This window comes from Gadus morhua, chromosome 10, assembly GCF_902167405.1.
Source record: "Gadus morhua chromosome 10, gadMor3.0, whole genome shotgun sequence".
NCBI lineage: Eukaryota > Metazoa > Chordata > Actinopteri > Gadiformes > Gadidae > Gadus > Gadus morhua.
The window spans coordinates 16,089,748-16,106,750 of record NC_044057.1 but is presented as its reverse complement, the minus strand read 5'-3'; the positions used below and the strand labels follow the sequence as shown (position 1 = coordinate 16,106,750).

At 47.6% G+C, this 17,003-nt stretch overlaps 1 protein-coding gene across 3 annotated transcripts in view; it reads left to right on the top strand.

The window, feature by feature from the left end:
- Positions 1–17,003, top strand: part of enox2 (ecto-NOX disulfide-thiol exchanger 2) — a 131,559-nt gene that overhangs the window by 94,359 nt on the left and 20,197 nt on the right. For 2 of the 3 annotated variants that reach the window (XM_030368135.1, XM_030368137.1), the window contains 4 exons: positions 4,846–4,995; positions 9,518–9,733; positions 12,108–12,341; positions 14,153–14,365. In XM_030368135.1, the coding sequence (XP_030223995.1) occupies positions 4,846–4,995; positions 9,518–9,733; positions 12,108–12,341; positions 14,153–14,365 (813 nt within the window). The remainder of the gene's footprint in view (positions 1–4,845; positions 4,996–9,517; positions 9,734–12,107; positions 12,342–14,152; positions 14,366–17,003) is intronic. The other variant, XM_030368136.1, reaches the window with a different exon arrangement.

Below are 17,003 nucleotides of genomic sequence, written 5' to 3'. Positions count from 1 at the left end.
AGCAAACTGGAATGTTTAAAACATCTGCTCTCAGGGCTTTCTCACCGAATCTCCACCACAAGGCACATTACTGGGGTATTCCCATCCACTTCCCACCCGTCTCCAGTGTTCCTTATAGCACTTCCTGCGTCTAACTGCTGCCAGATGCAATGCTATATAGCGTTCCTACTGTGGACCTCACAAGAGCTGCGTCAGTCTCTGAGAGGGCGACCATATTCCTCATGTAATCACGTCCTGACGGGGCAATAATAATCAGCTTAATTAGTGTTCGACTATAACAGCTGTATCGTTGTCCTTGACTTGCAACCAAGTCGGCCAGACTATAATCCATTGAAATGGACTCCCAGTTATGTGCCAGTCCTTTTGGTATTCTCAGTTTGTTTCCGTCGGTCTGACCTTGAAAGTCAAATGAAAGGGGCTCGGACAAAGCACTGATTTGCATAGCATTGACTGTTGAAGAGCATGGACACGTCACAGTGTCGTCGTTGATTGATGTCTTCTCTGGACAATGATTGGATTGTTTGCCTTTGTGAGCTGATTACCTTATCAGATTTTCATGGGGTTTCAGATGAAGCTACTTATTAGACTATAGAAGACAATAGTACAAGCACAGTCACGCACACACGCAGTCACACAGACACACACACACACACACACACACACACACACACACACACACACACACACACACACACACAGTAGAATAAACAGACACACACAGTAGAATAGACAGTAACACACACACAGTAGAATAGACAGACAGAACCAGTGGACTGGGAGGAGTACCTTGATAAACAAGGTATGTTGCAAACTCACAAGCCAAACCACAGCGCCACACACACACACACGCACACACACACACACACACACACACGCACACACACACACACACACACACACACACACACACACACACACACACACACACACACACACACACACACGCGCACAGTAGAATAAAAACACGCACACACACACAGTAGAATAAATAGACAGACACAAACACACAGTAGAATAGACAGACACAAACACACAGTAGAATAGACAGGCTGTGGACTGGGAGGAGTACCTTGATAAACAAGGTCTGTTGCACACTCGCAAGCCAAACCACAGCCACACAAACGCCCTATATTCACTATAAACAAACCAAGGGTATAGGGTCAGGGGAAAGGAAGTCACCTACTGGTACACATTACACAAACTTTTTACATACATCTTTGCTTTTATCACATTAAGTACATCAAACACACAAATGGACTGTTTGAAAGAACCGTAAGCAGTTTAATCATATCTGCTAGCTTTCAATCTACAGTTCATTCCTCTGCTGCAGCGGTGGTGGGGGGGGTTGGCTGGCTCTTGCTTTGGGCCGTGTGATGACTGGTTGAGTAGGAAGGGGGGGGGGGGGGGGGGGGGGTGTTGGGTGCCACAGGCTTTTGGCAGGTGGCAGAGAGAGACAGCAGGAGGTTTTAGAGGAGCGACTGACTCAGCGCTTTACACATAGGCAGTAATGGGGTCCGCTCAGACGTGACTGAGATTATATCTGTCACAGACACGGTGGAAAGGGGGTTGGCTAGACCGCAGATGAATGAGCAGAAATTCATGTGGATAGAGGTTTTTGGACGGCATATTTTGTGTTGTTTTTTTTGGATTCAGCTATAGCGATGGAGTTATAGTTATAATATCGTTTTTTTTGTTCTGAGACGGCACACTTAAAGGAGACAGCAGTAGGCTTGGAGAACAGAGAGAGCAGAGCTGCCTGGATGAAAAGGAGCCGGTTCCAACATCTGGCATGGCTAGGGATCCAGGTTTGCAGGGCTACCTTGCATCATTAGATGACATTTCCCAGCATTCTTCACAGCGCCGTCGCCACATGTCGGCCCTGCGTCTCCCACCAATCTCTGAGCCAAGTTATGGGTGGGGGGGGGGGTGGCATTTGCCCAAGACATCAGAGAGGAGGAGCAGGGGATGCAGGGCCAGAGGTAAGTTGAGAGAGGGGGAGGAGAGGGACTTCAGAGATGGAATGATAGTGGAGAGGGAGGTAGAGTGCGGCAATTACAGCCCTGGAGGTTTTTCTGCATCAAATGTCAGTTGCTGGTTATTCTTTTTAATCTTCCCCACTGATTGATGTGCAGCTCCAGATGTAATTACCTTCCACAGACCCCCCAGGATACAGGACTGTTTAACATCGAAGAGTAACACGAGGTGTGTGTGTGTGTGTGTGTGTGTGTGTGTGTGTGTGTGTGTGTGTGTGTGTGTGTGTGTGTGTGTGTGTGTGTGTGTGTGTGTGTGTGTGTGTGTGTGTGTGTGTGTGTGTGTGGGGTCTGCCATTGTCGCATGGACTTGTGCATGTCATTATGGCGCATGCATTGCAGCGAGGTCTATTCTGGTTTGCGAGGAGTTCCCGTTAATGTTGAGCCACGAAAACAACTCAGGACGTCCAACAGAACAGGATGGCCTAGTGTGGGAGGACACATGCCCACAAGTTCTCCATAGATGTTCACTTCTCAAGAGCCCTTCTGTCTCGTACTCGGGGAGAATGTGTGGAATGACAACGGCAGAGCTGTCAGGCACTTTTCATGCCCAGATTGCAGCAATCTGCATCTGATCTGACCCATCCCGTAGGACGGCCTCATTAATGTGATGTATAAATAACTCAATACCACTGGCTACGTATGTTGAAAATCCCATGGCCGTGCCGCACTGGAAAGGCAGCCACTGCTCCTGCAGTAAGGAGACGCTCTGTGTAGGTGGCTCAGTCGCTCGTACACAGAAACGGCGGAAAATTCTGCCGTTGAAATCCGATTTTTCCGATAGCATGAGCCAACACACACACACGTGCGCATACTCACGCACGCAACGCAACGCATCTGTTTTTATATTCACCGAGAGCAACCAAATACTGATGACTCCCTGAGAGTATTCCAATACAATCCGTCTGCTGAAGCACTTTGGCTAAATGCTCCAGGACTGGAGTGTGCCGGGTAGAGAGACGAGGGTGCTTCACCCGCCCAGATATGGCTTCAGGACAGTTTCTATTGTTTTTTTTGCCCTGTAGAGAACTCTGGTATAGCAGTAAATCCACCAGAGGGAGTCAACAGGCACTGTTGTTACACATATTGGACCGGCTCCCCGAGCCCTTAGCTTAAAGCTATGGAAGGCAATTTATTTTCTAAGCATTTTTTGTCATTTTTAATTTTCGTTACATCACAATGGTAACCAATAAATCTATTTCTGATTAAAAACAAGAAAACGATGTGCTGTCTGTGGCTGTCGCCTGTGAGGCCTGTAATGAGCCTGTCCCATTATTTATTCGACCAAAATGAAATGTAGTGATGGCTTACCCGTCTGTCTGTTTACCTACCTACCTACCTACCCGTCTACCTGCGCCCACTCTGCCCTTGCAGTCTTTGACCATGACCAGAGTTTTATTCCAGGCGGACCTATTTCTGAAGCTAGGGAGCCTGTCCTGTGTTGTGGAAAGTGGCTTTGGAGGGAGGCCTGAGGTGTGTTGGGGCTGTTTTCGGTTGTATACTTTCAAAATCAAGCTTACTCAGCCTGGCTTCTCCAAATTGCCTACTCTTACTTTAAAAGTGAAGGATAAGTGAGTACTATAGGAAAATACACATGCGCACACACACACACACACACACACACACACACACACACACACACACACACACACACACACACACACACACACACACACACACACACACACACACACACACACACACACACAGAGACAGAGAGCATACCAGAGGCCACATGAAGTACACCAGTGCAGTGTGAAATTGCACAAGCCTTGGCCTGATGTAACTCAATCTTTTGCTTGTGCGTTTCATGTGAGCTGAGACCTAGTTTGCTTCCAATCAAAAATCAAAAATGTCCTTTTGCTCCAGTGCGAGGACATAAGAGCTTGGGATTGAGAACATCATTTCCAGAAGGAGCATTCAAACAAAACCAGTAGATCCTTTTGGGTGTTAGATTTGGGATGCGTGTGTTAAGGTTTTCTCCTCAGTTCCCCTGATCAGTGTGTGTGTGAGGTGGTGGAAGAGGAATAGATCGCCTTAACTCCCCCGTCTATCTCCTCCGTGACCTGGGCTCATCTCCTCTCCCGCCGTCTGTCTTCCTCTCACTCACCTCACCGGGCATGAGAAGTCATCAATCGCCCTGGCAACCGCGGCCTTCCTTATTATCTGCTCTCTCTTGCTCCGGTACCTCGCAGCAGACTGATGGTGCGGTCATCGGTGCGAGACAGAGCGGGCTGCGGTGGTTCCTCTCGTGTAATTTCCTATTGCCTTAATTAAAACCAGTGCCAGGCGTCGGCCGCTGTGGAGCGTGTGCTGTTATTGTGGTGTTCTCTTTGCTCCTGGGTCACCTGTGACGCCGTCATGGTTTGGCTCCGTCACGTCGGTTCTCATTTACCCCGATGCCAAGAGTGCTGGCGTTCGCTTCGAGGCAATTTACTTTCTCACATTAGCTCTGGGGAAGCCGGTCCTTGAACTATTGAGAAGTCTTTATTTATTTATTTTACTTTTCAATTATGCATATTGTTTTTTGGATGTTATATTCATGCAGGGACTGTGTATTTATTTATAGGATTAGATTGTGTCACTGCAGATGACAGACGAATCAGACAGGGAAGGAAAGAAAAATGCTGAATGAAAATCCAATGTGACAGGTTGAGCTTAGGCTCTACTCATGCCTTGGTAAAAGTTAACAATTAGAAACTTCTGGCCAATTAGCCTTTTCTTGTAATAGTTCAATTTTTGTTGCGTTGCTTTGCTCCTAAAAGAGAGCTGCTTTGTTTTTAACATCCAATCCGTTGCTGATCTGCCCCTCCAGACTTTGACCCAAACCTTGGGATGATGACGGGCATCACCCCCATGAACCCCATGATGCAAGGCCTGGGCATGATGCCACCCCCCATGGAGATGCCCATCATCAAGGAGATCATCCACTGCAAGACCTGCACCTTGTTTCCCCCCAACCCCAGTAAGTACCATCAAATTGTATAAACTCACGCCTTTCTCCCTTCATGCTCCGACCAAATCACCAATTTTGGTTAAGCCCTGCCTCATACTTTATTTCCACTGTGTGGGAGGAGGAAGAGTTGAAGCCACACTCTCCCCGTTAAAGTTCACTGCCAGAGAGAAAGTTTCTGTCAGCTTTGAGTCAAAGCCTACTTGCACATCAAACTTCAAGGCAGAGGAAAACAGAGGTCCCTGACTGGAGCGGGGTTTGGGAGTTTGCAAACCCTAACAAAACAAATCAAATTCCCTCTCCTTCCTAAGCAAATACACTTTCCCTATGTCTGAAGCCTTTAAGGCTGTTTTGTTTTTCTGTGATGCGTGCGTTGCAAGAATAGTCACTGTCGCTGTGTGATGCAAATGGAGGAGCTGATGAGAGGTTGGATCTCACTTCAAATACACATTCAGTTTTTTTTCTGAAGGATCAACATAGGGTGAATCAACGACCGTACTTCGTCACAAAGCGCATAGGTTCCCCCTAGGGGCTGAATGAGGCTGGCTTGTCACATTCTCATCCCTTCGACTTTGAAATTCTGTTGTAAACACTTCAGCTGCTGGGACTGTTTGTGTCATTTACAAAGGCCCCGTCACCCACTGATAAATCTGCACCAGGTTTCAGAGGAGTTTTTGCATTGTGGCATAGGGGGAGTCTTGAGAAGAAGAAATGTCCAATCCCAAACAGGGCAATAACTGTCTTGGCCCCGGAGTCTGAACCGTGTCTTGACGCCGCCACGGTCATGCATGGGCAAAGTCTTTTCTGGGGCATCTCTGATCCATTACGGGTATCAAATATGTCCCGTCCTCCTCCGCTCTACCTACACTGCTCCACATACCCTAATGGGTTCCCTCACCACCCGTCTCCCTATGATATTGTGGGCTAGTCACATGTGTCTTTGCCATGAAAGGCCCTCAGTGTCTCAGAGACGATTGCGCTGGGAAGCCTAACTTCGGAGATGACGATGACGACGAAGGGGGGGGGGACTGCCAAGGATTGGATCTTGTCATGAAAGTCAAGCATGCCTCAGTACGAGGTGCTGCTCTGCTTCACCCAATGAGGCCAATGCAGGAGCTGCCTGCTTGTTGCCTTTGTATCTGTATCACACAGGCCAAGCTAACCCACCCAGAGGCTCCCGCCTTCCACTGTAGTTTTGTGGGTCAGGGGAAACGTCTCCAAACACAGTTGCATTTGGTTAAAGATTTACCTGGTTTTGGCTGACAAATGGGCCACTTAAAAAGGTCAAACATGTACAACGCCAACAGGACTTGTCAGACTTAACACTATTAAATGTGTCTTTAGAACTTCCCTTGCAACCCGCTTCAACCCTTCTTATCAAACGCAAACACAGTTAATGAGTCAGAACAATAGGGAATTGGCAATATCAACACAGAACTATTTGAGGTAAGGAGGAGGAAGTGTTTTCTGGCTGTTGACTGTGTTTTTAATGCTTCACTGTAAATGCCAGTTAAACATTACTGTTTGAACATGGTTTCATGAGGGTATTAGTGGCTTTACAGCTAAGGAACCTGGATTTGAATCAGCAAGGAAAAAAAGTTGTATTCACCGCAACTCTTTCATGTCAAAGTAAAGTCCAATCTGGTGTCACAGACAGTTTTATTTAGGCCTACTCTCGGCCCCACAGAAAGCACCTTCCGAGTGGAGAAGTGGGCTGACAAAGGAGTGGGAGAAACACCATGCTGCCACCTGCGTATTACTATTTCATGGTGCTTGTTGTCAGAAGTGCTTTACTTTACCACACAAGGGAATCTGGTGGAGTACCACGCGACTCTGCAAAAAGCGATGCTATGAAACCTGTGTGTTTGGTTTATATTGTGTGTGTTTTGTGCGGTTGTATGTATTTGTCGCCAACTGTCTGGCCTATTCCCCAATCCCGCAAGAATGGATTGCATTCATATAGCTCTTTAAACCACTGCTGCCCCTCAAAGCTTTGCTTTATATGCCTTACATTCAGCTATCCCTATCTACACACACACAGACACACACACAGGTTAACACACAAAAAGCAACACCAGCCGGGCCAGACGTCAAACCAGCCCGTAGGGAGCAGCGAGCGGTGGGTTGGTGTTCTTCAAGGATACCTCGGCACTTAGCCGGGAGTAGCAAAGGGGTTTGAACCAGCAACCATGTTTATTTTGTCTGCGTCGTAATAAATCATTCAACACAGGGCTAGGCCTAAGATGTAGAGGGCCTTGAGCTGGACAACTCTGCTTGAAATCAAATGTTCGTTTTAACTTTTAGCTACAGTTGGGGGTAGTGAGGGTGCATGGGTGATGCATGGTTTGTTATGAGTGTAGTAAGGTAAAGAAGTGTACATGAATCCCATCCCGCTGTAGGCCCAATATCATGGGGAAGGTGCTGGCAGCTAATCAGTAGGATGCATATGGTTTCCATCAGAGGCATTCCCCCCTCCAGCTCCACACCATCAACCTGACACCAAACAAAGCAACCCTCTCACTGACCTTAAGCTGTTCCCCCTCCTCTCTCTCTCTCTCTCTCTCTCTCTCTCTCGCTCTCTCCCTCTCTCCCTCAAACCATTCCGCCTCCTATCCCATTCAGTGTGCATAGCTAGGATTGTCGGTTTGCATTCGCATCAAAGCCACGGTTTTATTTCTTGCCATTTTCTTTCTTTTGTGCCTTTTTAGTGCCTCTACTTAAATTAAACCTATTTGAAAATGGTAGCTAGCTTTGAGCATGGTGGATTGTGCATATCTCGGTTTAAAAAACGCTGGTCGGTGATGACCGGGGTGGTGTAGCACAGTGAATGGGGATGACCTGGTTTAGATTTGGGATTGTGGATGCTAATAGCCTGGGCAAGTGTCACATGGAGGTTGAAGACATTGGTTTGTGCCTCCATGGATGGTGATGACCTAGGTTAACATAGCATGGGGATGGTGATGACTTGGGTAGGCATATCATGTGGATGCTAATATCCTGGTAACTATCGCTAGTCTCACTAATCAGATTTAGGATTACTAATCTATCGTTTGTGGGCAGACTTGATTCCTGTTTTACTTCTATTCTTATCTCTACTTTCTTGTTTACTGTTATTGTTTACTTTTTATAGTTAGCTAAGACTTTATTGTTTAATCTTATATTGTATATATATTGTGTTGTGTTGTGTTTCTGGAAGCTACTGGAAATTCAATTTGCTTGAGGGAGTCATCCCAAAAGGATCAATAAAGCCAAGCCTAAGTCTAAGACAAGCTCAAAACTCTGTGATCAGGGTATTTCTCTTGTTTTATCTTCATATTGGTTTGGCCCAATCATGTGGCTGGAAGCCACATGATTGTTAGCGCATAATTGGCCATTAACATGAAACACAGCAGGAGAGAGTAATAAAAAAAAGGGTCTGTGAAGCTTTCAATTAACAGTGTAGAATCCCTTGTGCATATAACTTTCTTTTTTGTAGAATGTCTCTGGTGACAAAACCAGGGTCTGTGCCGTGCCCCCAAGAGGTTCTACTAGGCATAGAAGGAATGCTGGACCCGTGATGACCTGGTTAAGCGTAGCACGCGAGTTGATTTAGGTTAATGTAGCTGGGTATCGGGCAGTCACAGGCCACCGAAAGCCTCATGGAATCATTTCATCTCTCTCTGTGTGACGATCTAGAGCCAGAGGCTCAGTGATCCAATGGATTGAGGAAATACCAGTCAGAATTGTATTCTCTGGACTAAAGAAATCTTGATTCTGCATTGTTCCGCTGTAATTGGCTGATTGGCATCTTCTGACGTAATTGGCCTCTTGAACTTTTCCACAAAGGCTACTTACTTGCACAGTGCTCGGACGTAGCGGGCTCCATTTGGTTAATTGTGGATACTGGTCACTTTATAGGCACCACCAACTGTTCTGAATCTTAATGTGACATGCATCTTCATGCATGGAATGATGCAAAATAATGAAACGCAGCAAGGACATTTACCCAATGTGCTGTGTCAATCACTCTTCACACCTCCGTCGTATTTGATGTAATACATGGGTTGTGTTGTCAATGCTGTGAAAGATGATTGCGGCTTTCATTTTTGTGTGTGCTTTGGTTTTCCAATAATTAATCAGATGTCTCATCGGTGCGCTTGTACGTGCACGTTATTATCCAGACGCAAATGCATTGCATTATCCAATTTTTACAAGATTAAGATCTAGTTTGGTCGGCTACATAATGTGATTAATTAAATTCTTTCAAGTTGTAATTTAAATCCAGATAAAAGCATGGTTGGCTGTATGTAAGCACTTGGGTATTAAAGCAAGTATTAAATGTGTGTACACATGCACTTAGTAAGTACACTCTTCGTCTTACAATCGTACAGGCTGTACAGATGCTGTGGTTTAATCCCAAGCGGCCCATATGTTCTGATCCGTCGTTGGTCCCTTAATGCGTGCTGCTCACAGCGACTGCTAACGAGAAGGCCTGCAGGTAATGTGACTGTAGCTCAGACAATGACTGTGTGCGCCTTCTCTTTCTCTTCTCCATGTTTGGCAGACCTTCCTCCTCCTGCCATCAGAGAGCGCCCTCCTGGCTGCAAGACGGTGTTTGTGGGCGGTCTCCCGGAGAACGCCACGGAGCAGCTCATCGTGGAGATCTTCGGCCAGTGCGGGGAGATCATCGCCATCCGCAAGAGCAAGAAGAACTTCTGCCACATCCGATTCGCCGAGGAGTTCACCGTGGACAAGGCCCTCTTCCTCTCCGGTGAGCAGGCCTCGTCAGTTTTTTTTGTAAAGCAATCTGGCGTTTGAAATTGGTGATCAGTAGGTAGGTCGATTTCAGACCTAGATTGGTTTGTATAAATTACACAATGTGAATATATTAATCAGTGTATGCTAATCTTGCCACGCCCGGAGCTGAGTCTTTCAAACTCGCGGAGGCCCCTTTGGAAACTTCGCCGTCAACTGTCTTCCGAAACGGCGAGGCCTCAAACATCCGACGCAGCCTTTCAGAACGCCCACCTTCCGGAAACCAATCCTCTGGCTAGCTTCCCACACGGCTCTCCCCAGTGTCATTTCATTGATTATACGTAGGATGCGTCCCACTGTGTCTCAGTCCTCCTCAATGCTGGCTTCCGCGCTCGGATTTCCCCAGACTTCTGTGAGCTTCTGGTGCTGTAGTCCTGGGAAATCACTGCCACCGGGTCCCCATGCTCAGCCTGGCAATGAACACTGACGGGAAGTAGAGAAAGGCTCTCTCTCTCGCTCTCTCGCTCCCCCTTCGCTCTCTCTCTCTCGCTCCTCTCCTATCACGCTCGCTCACTATCATTCTCTCTCTCTTTCTCTTCTCTTCTCTTTCGCTCGCTCGCTTGCTCTCTCCCCCTCTCTTCCCTGACGCTCGCTTACTCTCTTTCTCTCGCTCCCCCTCACTCTCTCACTCACTCCCCTCTCTCTCTCTCTCTCACTCACTCCCCTCTCGCTCTCGATATCTCTCACTCTCACTCGCTCCCCTCTCTCTCTCGCTCTCTCTCTATCTCTCTCTCGCTTCTCTCTCTCTCTCGCTTTCCCTCTCCCCTCACTCTCTCTTGTGCTTTCTCTCTGTTGCGTTCTCTCTCTCTCTCTCTCTCTCTCTCTCTCTCTCTCTCTCTCTCTCTCTCTCTCTCTCTCTCTCTCTCTCTCTCTCCCCCCCCCCCCCCCCCTTGCTCTCTCTCTCGTTCACCCCCTCACTCTGTCGTGTTATGTTACATGGGCCTCTTATCTTATCACCATTTCCCAGCTGCATCCAGGGCTCAGGTGTCTTAACTCGTGCCTTGATGCACCAGTCGGCGCGTATGTCCCATCATCACGAAGCTCATTCATCATCACAGCCGCTCCAAGGCCGCCCGTAGTAGTACCTTTATTTAATATGGGTGTAGTGTATGGTTATGACAGAGACCGGCTGAGGTGAAGGATTTTTGATTTGTATTTATGTGTATGTGTGTGAACATGAGCGTGGGTTTGATGCCCACGCTCATGCTCACACACATACACATCTCTTTTCCACATTAACATGAAGCAGTGGTTCCCCAACGATCCAAAAGAACAGGGCTGCCATTCTGTACCATAAATACCCCGATCTCGAGCCGGCATCCTGGCCTCTGTCGGAGCATACACAACTGCACATGTAATCACGGAACATACACTAATCTAAACAAAACACGGATACTAACACCAAACACCCTCACACGTCTACATTCTCAGCCTTCAGAAGCCCCCAAACAAGAGACTCCTGCGTCACAATCCCTCTCCTTTTCTTTCCCTATGGCACCTGAGACCTTGTGTTGGTGCGCACACACACACACACACACACACAAACACACTTTAGCTTGTCAATTAGCGCATTCTCCCCCTTAAAAGCCAGAGAGAGAGAACCAGGGTGTTACTGCAGTGTTTCCCCAGCAACTAGAAAGCCAATCGCTACCCCTCAGTCCATCGTATTGACGTACAGGATACAGGCCTGTTCCTCTACACTCTGCTTAGGAACGGAGGCATCAGTCAAGACGGCAGATAACGCAAGGTGACAAGAGACAGGTGGTTAACTACTCAACTGATTGATTTCCCGCCTCATAAAGTGCGCCCTCCTTTAGTCTTGCCTCGGCGTCAAATATACAGGTTTGTAGGTAATAGTGTTGGGTATTGACGCAGAAAATAGAATCCATTGAAGTATCGCCCTACAACAGGCGGGGTAGACGGTTCCCCAGGCGGTCTCATTGCCATTTATGATGCTGTTTCTCTTTTAGCGTACTCTTCTTTGGGGATGCATTCAGGTGTTACCGGGGTTGACATCCCTGTTAGCATGTGATCCCTAGCACGGCGCTCAGAACTGTCTGAGGCTGCGTGTGGCGTGTAGCCGCGGGTGCCAGGCAGACAATAAGGGGAAACATAACGAATGTATAACCCAAAGAAGAAGAAGCCGCGTTTGAAGACGGCACCGCTGTGCTGCATTCAAATGCGTCACTCAGCACCCTCTCTGAAGGCGACCTGTGTCTCTCTCTTGCCCTCTGCATTGAAGTTATTAATGTTTTTCGCCTCCTTCTCCCTTTCTTCCCCTCTCCACCTCCGCCGCCCCCCCCCCCCCCCCCCCCCCCGCTGACCTCCAGGCTACCGGATCCGCCTGGGCTCCAGCACGGACAAGAAGGACACGGGCCGCCTCCACGTGGACTTCGCCCAGGCCAGGGACGACCTCTACGAGTGGGAGTGCAGGCAGCGCATGCTGGCCAGGGAGGAGCGGCACCGGCGCAAGATTGAGGAGGACCTCCTCCGACCCCCCTCCCCGCCGCCCATCGTGCACTACTCCGACCACGAGTGCAGCCAGCTGGGGGACAAGATCAAAGGTAGGGCGTGGGTGTTGTGAACGCCCCCGGAAAACGTGCAGGAGATAGATGGGATAGGACATGCATAGCACACTATGTAGCAAAGGATAAAAAGAGTGTGTGTGTGTGTGTGTGTGTGTGTGTGTGTGTGTGTGTGTGTGTGTGTGTGTGTGTGTGTGTGTGTGTGTGTGTGTGTGTGTGTGTGTGTGTGTGTGTGAGACAAATAAGTGGCACGGAAAATTGATAATATGTTTTTGCTCAGGACAGAGGACACATATCTTGTTACGCTGTCTGTGCGATTGGCCAAGAAAAGGGCCTACGATGAGGTTGTTGCCAAGGAAACAGGCAAAACATGAGCAAAAAATAAAAACAAAAACAGCATGTAGTCTCAGAGTTATGGATTAATAATTAGGCTTCTATAATAATGTCTGCCATAATACAAAAGCTACACGTAATCTGCTCCTCACTGCCAGTGTGTCCACTCCACATCTGCCTTCAGTTATGCTCTGGAAAACACCTGGATGGGGGAAGTGTGCAAAAAGAAACGGCCTGGAAATTGGTGGCTAATGCTTGATACAAAGGAGCCCAATACCTCTCCTGTGGCCTCTGCCTTCATCCGTTTTGTCAGCCGCCTCCAGTATCATATCCCCAGATATCCCTTCCCTTTCCCCCTCTCTCCCGCTCGCCTCTGGTCACAGCTTTCTGGCTGGGAAACCCAAGTTTTCCATTAATTAGCAATGACACTTCCAGGGCCCTCGGACAGGATCGCCACCCCCACGTAAACGGGAGCAGGACTCCATCGCTCTTGGCCATCTGCCGCGGGCTTTCGCTTACTCTCTCCAGCCCCAGCTGGGAGGCCATGGTGTAAAATAACTCTTAACAGAGTGCTGTTACCCACGAAGAATGCTCTTGGCTAATGACTGTGAGCTTCGAGAGAGAGAGAGCGCTATAGTGCTATGGACCGTCGACATTTTCCCTTTTTTGCTGCACAGTTAACTGTTTCAGAGTCCTTTATTTCGGCAGAAACGTCGGTTTCAGTTTTCTAAATGCACATCCCAGACCAGCGGATGTTTGAAAAATACCCCGACTTGCGTTGTGATGGCAACAAGCCCTGCAGTCACTCTTCAGCCAATTCACCTGTTTGCTGCTTTCATGTGCTTTCATCTTTCTCGCCATCTCCCCCCCACCCCCGGTGTGTCTCTCTCCATCCCTCTCACTCAGCGCAGTCTGTTTATATCGAGAAGCCGTTCATCTATATGGCTTTCTCTTTAAACTGCCAGTGTTCACGTTTCACCCAGAGTGGCATTTATTTCTCGGTCTCACTTTCTGTACTTTTTTTGTGAGATAGCTGTACAGCGATAACAGGTGTACAGTTACCGATATTTTATTTTTACACTCTTTTATACACATTTTTATTTTTAAAATCCCACCGTTGGTGTAATTGGCAGTGTCCCCGTGCGTAGAAGCAGAACAAACTAGAACTTTCCGCCGAAAGCGTTCCATGTTTTTTTCTCTCCAGGAACAATTCACTCCAGATATCCTCTCAAGAAAAGTGCACACACGCACACACTATTTTACAGTTGGACCATTTAAGCTTATTTTCATGCAGGCTGTCAGACTGTTGTCCTGCAACCTGATTAATACACAGAGAGTGATTGAAGTTTAAATTATTTTATACTTTTAAATAATATTTAAAAAAAAGTTAGTAGTTAAGGCGGCAGACATTTGTTGCTTAGGCGGCCCGCCTAAGGCGTAAAGACGCTGTGAAAACCCTGATGTGCTGACCGTTCCTCGCTCTCCCCTCTTCCTCTTCCTCCTCCCGCCCCGGCCAGACGACGGGTCGTTCCCGGACGCGGTGCGAGTGCTGCTGACCTGGGTGGAGCGCGGCGAGGTCAACCGCCGCAACGCCAACAACTTCTACTCCATGATCCAGTCGTCCAACAGCCACATCCGCCGGCTGCTTGGGGAGAAGAGCACCCACGAGAAGGAGATGGAGGAGGCCAAGGAGAAGTTCAAGACGGCCCTGTCTGGGATACTGGGTCAATGTGAGTTCTCCCTCTATCGCTCTCTCTCTGACTCTCTCTCTTTCTGTGCTTCACTGGTCAGGCCATTCACACGCAGGAGGCTAAGGCTATGCACTTAACTAACAATGGAGAGGAAAAAATACAGTCTTGAACTCGCTTGTCAAGAGAAGGAGACTGAATATTTAGACCCTCTACGTTCAGTGTTTAGAAAATATGCCAACAATTACTTTGAAAGCCGCCTTCAGGGTTTGCTGGCTCAGGATTTTGCAGGCTATTAGAACTACATGGCACATCGGATCATTATAGAGGTTGCTTGATTAGCAAAGTGTATAGTAGACAGTCTTGCAACGTGTCTTATCTAACTGTACACCCTGTGAACAAAACAACTGAGAAATCAAATTGCCGTTTAAAAAGGCATTAGGTTCTAACTTTACCGCACACATAATGCAAATATAAATATCTCAGGCATTCATACTCTGTGATTATGATAATTAAAAGAACTTCTTCTTGGGAAGTTGATTGGTTAGTCGTAAGCTGTGTTTATGTGATTGCCCGAGTCTCTGTTGAAGCATGTGGAGGAGGCCAGTTCTTAAGGTAAGTGTGTTGCCTCTCCAGTCGTCCTCTCTGCTCCCATTAAGTCAAAGCAGGATCATCACCACATATTCACATTGGCCTCCTTTTTTTTTATTTAGCTTACACTCTTTAATTGCTTCCCGGTCTGTCCCGGAATAGTTTGTGATGACAGATCTTTTTTAAGGGCTGTTGATCACAACTCTAAAAAAGCAACTTAAAAAGCCCATTTCACAATTCTTTTTTATTTTCTGGTTGTTTGGAATCGTCACATTAATTAGAGTTGTGATTCAAATCGGTAGGTTAGATTGAATGTAACGTATCACTCAGATATTCATTCCTAGTTGGAGGACATCCGTGTTCAGTATTCTTATTGTTTGGATAAAGTAAACTCTTCCTCACTACTCATTAGCCCTTACGTACGTGGAAGCTGTCACCATAGTCACAAATCACCATTACCAGCCTGGGGTCTGTTTAGTTCTGTCACTGTACTCGTGTTTGGGACAATGCCAGCGCCCATCTGCTCTGGCTTTGTAATCTTAAGAGCAACCATAATAAGGGCAGAAGCATCTGAAAATGTTGCTGACGCCGTTGCCTTCTCAGAATGGATTTTGAAAGAAATAGTGCGTAGGTGTTTTTTGTGCCGTTCGTTTAATCTGCGCGCCAACAGTCCACAGCCGTGAATTTAAGAAAATGTACAACTTTACCGTAGGCCAGCGTCCTGCACAGTAAACCACTGAGCACCGAATACACACCACATTCACCTCAGTGAAAGCTTGTCCTTAGCCCCGTAGCTTTTTGCCTTGGCTCTGCCTTAAGCATCGATTGGCAACATCAAATTAAAGGGTTCTGGGAAGACACTATTGATCTCTGTACTGCTCCCTCACATCACTCTAACCCCCCACACTCACACACACAAGCATAAGCACATACACACACACACACACACACACACACACACACACACACACACACACACGCACACAGGCAAACACACACATACACACGCACACAGGCAAACACACACACACACACACACACACACACACACACACTCAAGGCACACACACACACACACACAGGCAAACACACACACACACACACACACACACACACACACACACACACACAGGCAAACACAAGCACACACTCAAGGCACATACACACAAAGCACATACAAACACACAGACGCACGCACGCACACAAACACACATGCTTAAACGCACACAACCGGACACACAGGCATAACACACAGACGGACACACACACGGAGGCCGAATACACGCATACACAGACAGAGTTTAGTCCGAGACCACCTCTATGGCTCTCCTATTGACCGTCGTGTGCATTAGTGGCCGGGAGGCTAGCAGGGAATCCATACAGTCCTCATTGTACAATGAGACGGCTGAGGAAACAGTGTGGAGGGTAATGGCTGGTGCCCCGCCGAGTCCACCCGGAGCAGACATTCCTATTCTTCACCACACACAGCCCCGGAAGGAGACACAGGAACCAGAGTTTCTCATTATCGTTGCTGTTTTTTTTAATGCAGCAACGTGTACGGTTCTGGAAATACACAAGCCATTCACAACCTGTGGCTACGGCTGGTGCAAAACCCAGTTTACAGGAAGGAGCTTTTTATTACTGTAATACGGGATTTGTTTCAGGGTTGTTATTCGTTTCCGTGTCACACGATACGTTGAGGTTTTTCCGGCAAGAAACGTAGGGAACCGGATTCGGATGACGTTATTACTATTTCCATAATTGTTGAGATATTAGCTTCCCCCCGAAGTTTGAAAAGATAAGTTTCACCGAAACAAGTGTCGAGACGTTCCGGCACGTTCCCGGTGTGGCCGTGAGCGTTGCGGAGAGATGTTTGTCGGGTATTCCATCTGTTGTCAATCCAGTTGACGGCCTTCTGTTCGGCTCAGTACTAAGAGGTGCACTTTCACTGCTGTTCGCTCGAGTAGATGTGTTGTGTACCGCGCGTGTTGCGCTGCTAGATACGTTCTCTGCATGGAAACCTTTCCCCTGCAAACCAAACGGAGGTGATGCACTGGCATCAGCTGGTAAGTAGAGGACACTCGAGCAC